The 5,103-nt window shown below is 49.3% G+C and overlaps 1 protein-coding gene across 1 annotated transcript in view; it reads left to right on the plus strand.

Annotated features, from left to right (window-relative positions):
* Window positions 1-2,618: 2,618 nt before the first annotated feature.
* Window positions 2,619-5,103, plus strand: part of LOC119416589 (Ig-like V-type domain-containing protein FAM187A) — a 178,727-nt gene continuing 176,242 nt past the window's right edge. The window contains exons 1-3 of the mRNA XM_037683778.1: window positions 2,619-2,704; window positions 4,405-4,468; window positions 4,522-4,595. Coding sequence (XP_037539706.1) covers window positions 2,619-2,704; window positions 4,405-4,468; window positions 4,522-4,595 — 224 coding nt within the window. The remainder of the gene's footprint in view (window positions 2,705-4,404; window positions 4,469-4,521; window positions 4,596-5,103) is intronic.

Here is a 5,103-nt window from a genome sequence, read left to right on the forward strand (position 1 = left end):
GATCCAAGAGATACCCAGAGTTTCCAGAGGAGGTGGTGAGATGGAGGCACTGTGCAGGAACTTCAGAACAGGACGAATTCTCCCAGAGACTGAGTGGATAGGCACGAGAGATCAGAGCTTGGGCAAGGCACGAGAGAACTGAGAGCTGGAACCCGTGGAAACAGGACTGGACTCAGGAGGCGACGAAGAACTGCAGAAAACAAGATCACAGGGTAAGACTTGTATTCCATGAAACACTAAATGGCTAGAAACATTAAGTACCGGGGGAACTCAATGCTCCAGCGTCGAGTAGACTTGACTGCAGGCTTAAATAGGAGCAGGAGCTCATCAGGGAGATGGCCGTCAGCTGGGGTGATTGGCGGCCATCTTGGAAGCTGCAGCAAGTGCTACTCTCACAGTACCCCCCCCTCAAGAATCGCCTCCAGGCGATCCGAAGCGCTTCTCAGGGTGCGCTTGGAAGAAGGTAGTGATGAGGCTGGGGTCCAAGATAAATGAACGTGGAATCCAGGATCGCTCCTCAGGACTGTAACCCTCCCAGTCTACCAGGTACTGGAAATCTCTCCCCCGGCGCCGGACATCCAAGATCTTCCGGACAGAGAAAGCTGGATGATTGTCGATCAACCGGGGGGGAGGAGGGAGGTTGGTTGGAGGGCTCAACGGGCTCTCAGATACTGGTTTAACCTGAGAAACATGAAAGGTAGGGTGTACCTTCATGGAGGCAGGAAGTAGGAGACGGACTGCTGCTGGGTTGATGATCCTCTCGATAGGAAAAGGACAGATGAATCGAGGAGCCATCTTTCTGGAGAGGTCCTTGAGACGGATGTCCCTGGTGGACAACCACACCCTTTGACCAACCTGGTAAGGCGGCGCCGTCGAGCGGTGGCGGTCAGCGTACTTCTTATTTTGGGCAGCTGTCCGAAGAAGGGCTGACCTGGTCTGTCGCCAGACTCGACGACACCGTCTGAAATGGTGTAGGACCGAAGGTACCATGCAATCCGTTTCCTGACTGGGAAACAGAGGAGGCATGTACCCCAGCGACGCTTCAAAGGGAGACATACCAGTTGCAGAGGTCTTGTGTGAATTGTGCGCATACTCAACCCAGACCAGGTGACGGGACCAGGCCGAAGGATTGTCCTCCACGATGCAGCGTAAGGTGGCCTCTAGTTCCTGATTGCATCTTTCGGCCTGGCCGTTAGATTGCGGATGATACCCAGATGTGAGACTTGTGGATGCCCCCAGTGTCTTGCAGAACGATCTCCATACCTGAGAAATAAACTGGGGACCTCTGTCGGAAACTATGTCTGAGGGGATGCCGTGGATTCTGAAGACGTGTTGGACAAGGAGCTGTGAAGTCTCAAGGGCTGAAGGTAGCTTAGAAAGAGGAATGAAATGGGCCGCCTTAGAAAACCTGTCGACGACGGTCAGTATAGTGGTGTTCCCCTCTGAGGGAGGTAAGCCTGTAACAAAGTCAATGGAAATGTGTGACCAAGGGCGACTGGGTGACGGTAGAGGATGAAGGAGACCAGCCAGGGGTTGGTTCCCCGTTTTATTCCTGGCACAGGTGGGACATGCCGCGACAAACTCCTTCACATCTTGGGAAAGGGTTTGCCACCAAAAATGTTTCTTAGTAAGTGCGAGCATGCGAGTTATGCCAGGGTGGCAAGAAAGTCTATTGGTGTGGACCCACTCTAGAACCTTGGCCCTCATGGAAGAGGGAACAAATAAGGTTCCGGGGGGTCCAAGACCAGGGTCAGGTTTGTGTTCATGTGCCTCTCTGATCTCTCTCTCTATAGGCCAAGTAAATGCCCCAATAATGCAGGTAGAGGGTACGATGGATTCTTGACGGTCGGGGGTATCTGGAGGTGAAAACAACGGGAGAGTGCGTCAGGCTTCACATTCTTGGATCCCGGCTTGAACGTGAGTAAATAGTTGAACCTATTGAAAAAGAGTGACCAACGGGCCTGTCGGGGAGTCAAACGTTTAGCATCTCTCAAATAGGTTAAATTCTTGTGATCAGTCCAGATTAAGAAAGGAGTCTCTGTTCCCTCTAACCAGTGTCTCCACTCTTCGAGGGCCAACTTGACGGCGAGGAGCTCACGATTGCCCACATCGTAGTTCCTCTCTGCTGGAGAAAGACGTCGAGAGAAAAAAGCGCATGGGTGAACCTTGTTGTCCTCTGAGGACCTCTGGGACAGAACGGCCCCGACGCCAGAATCAGAGGCGTTGACTTCTAGGATGAATTGACGGCTCGGGTCCAGATGAGAAAGGATGGGAGGTGAAGAAAAAAGTCCTTTTAATTTCTTAAATGCGGTATCTGCTTCGGGGTTCCATTTGAAAATTTTATTTATGGAGGTGAGTTGTGACAGGGGGGCCGCAACTCTACTATAGTTACGAATGAAACGCCTATAGAAGTTAGCGAACCCGAGAAAGCCTTGAAGTTGTTTCCTAGTCTCCGGGGTGGGCCAATCCACTACTGCTCGGGTCTTTTCAGGATCTGTGCGATAGTGGCCTTTACCAAAAATGAACCCAAGAAAAGACACAGAGGAGACGTGAAACTCGCATTTCTCCTGTTTGACAAATAGCTGATTTTCATAAAGACATTGTAAAACTGCTCTAACATGGGTAACGTGCTGTTCGGGGTTCTTGGAGTAAATGAGGATGTCGTCAAGATAGATGAATACGAAATCACCGAGAAAATCTCTAAGTACGTCGTTTATAAGGGCCTGAAACACTGAAGGGGCATTGGTAAGGCCGAAGGGCATTACCAAATACTCAAAATGACCTAGAGGAGTCCTAAAGGCGGTCTTCCATTCGTCACCACTTTTAATTCGCACAAGATGATAGGCGTTACGCAGATCGAGTTTAGTGAAAATGGTTGCGGACTGAAGCTGTTCATGAATTGAGTCTATGAGAGGGAGAGGATACTTGTTCTTTACTGTTATGTTGTTTAAACCACGATAATCAATACAAGGATGCAGGGTCTTATCTTTTTTAGAGACGAAGAAGAACCCTGCTCCTAACTTAGAGGTGGATGGTCTAATAATACCTGAGTCCAACGACTCTTCAATGTAAGTCTTCATTGACTCTCTTTCTGGGCCAGAGATGTTAAACAGCCGACTGGCAGGAAAAGGGGCACCAGGAAGAAGGTCAATGGCGCAGTCATAAGGGCGATGAGGCGGGAGAGATAGAGCCTTGCTTTTACTGAAAACCGGGGATAAATCTTGATACTCGGAGGGAACCTGGGACATGTCAATCTCATCGTCGGGACTGGGGTTCTGGGAAGGTCTCGAGATACCGGAGCGAAGGCAGTTCTTTAGACATTTGTCGCTCCATCTCTCGATCCTACCCAGTTCCCAATTAATGTGTGGATTATGTTTCTTAAACCAAGGATGACCCAAAATGACTTGTGTGGAAGGGGATTCAAAAACGAGGAAACGGGTATGCTCGTGGTGATTACCGGACGTGATTAAATGAAGATCGGTGGTCTTATATTTGATCTGGGCGAGGGTTTCATCTGTAACACCGGCAATATTGAGGGGCTGAATCTCTACTATGGGAAGTGCGAATTCATTAACTAATCTCTGACTGATAAGATTTTGCTCAGCACCCGAATCTAACAATGCTGAGACGGAAAAACGATTCTGATTATTTTGAATTACGGTGGGTAAGATTAATCTGTGTTGTTGTAGAGAGAATGAGGATGTACCCACCAATACCTCTCTTTTTATTGGTAGGCACTCTCGTTTCCCCGCATGGGGCACGAGGCAATAGAATGACCCTTACTACCACAATAAATACAAAGATTGTGAATCTGACGTCTGTTTCGTTCGGCAGGAGTTAAACGGGCCCGTCCAACTTGCATTGGCTCGGGTTCAGGTAACGCAGGCTGTGGTGATGACGTAGACGCGAAATGACTCTGGGATTTGTAGTTTTCAACGGGGAAGCTATTTGGTGACAGACCTAACCCGGAAGTGAAGAATTGCCGGGAGTTGAAGTGTCGCTCACGGCAACGCTCCCGAAAACGTTCGTCTATGGAAATAGCGAGATTAACAAGAGCGTCGAAGTCGGAAGGTTCATCCCGTGCGGCTATCTGGTCCTTTATGTGGTCGGAAAGGGAATTTAAGAAGGTGCCCTGGAGCGCCCTTTCATTCCAACCAGTTTGTGCTGCGATGACGCGGAACTCGAGGGCGTGTTCGGAGACGGGTCGCCGGCCCTGACATTAACCCAAAAGACGTTTTTCTGCGTTGGGTCCCTGCAATGGCCTATCAAATATTTTACGGAACTCTGTGAGTAATAAATTAAACGAAACAGATCTTAACTCATGTTGCTTCAAAAAAGATGTTGCCCATTGCAAGGCGTTACCCTTAAGCGGACTGATGAAGAATGTGATCTTTGCGTTGTCAGTGTTATAAAGTCCTGGGGCTCCGTTGAAGGCAAGCTCACACTGAAGAAGAAAACCACCGCACTGGTCAGGGTTTCCCGAAAAAAGTTCGGATGGTTTGACGAGGATGTGTCCCGCAGTGTGGCCTGTCAAGCACGTGCAGGCAGGAACTGGCTCTGGAGGTGCGACTGGAGCTACAGGAGGAGGAGAAAGAGTCTGTTTAATGGCGTACACCATATTTCCAAGCTCCTGAAGGTTAGATTTAGTCTCTTGGTTCTGTTTAAACATGCATTCCAACATCTTCTCCACCCCAACGAGGCGTTCCTCTTGAGAGGGTGGTGAGACCGGCTCGTTCCTGGCCTCGATCTGGGTCTTAGATGGCTGGAGCATTTCTGTGATATCTCAGGGGTGACCCAATCGAACGAGACCCGGAACGACACGAGACTCAGAGTAAAAAAATAACAGTGTTTATTTATTTACAGTGATAAACTGGCTGCACAGGCATCAGGATGGAACTCCTGGAAACGGAGGACAAGTTCAGCTGGGGCAGGTAAGTTGTTTGGTATAAACTTGCAAGTAGCTTTCTTATCTTACAGTTGGTGGTTCTTGTAGGAGTCGATCCAAGAGATACCCAGAGTTTCCAGAGGAGGTGGTGAGATGGAGGCACTGTGCAGGAACTTCAGAACAGGACGAATTCTCCCAGAGACTGAGTGGATAGGCAC

This window comes from Nematolebias whitei, chromosome 11 (assembly GCF_014905685.2).
Source record: "Nematolebias whitei isolate Nwh7 chromosome 11, NemWhi1, whole genome shotgun sequence".
Classification (NCBI taxonomy): Eukaryota; Metazoa; Chordata; class Actinopteri; order Cyprinodontiformes; family Rivulidae; genus Nematolebias; species Nematolebias whitei.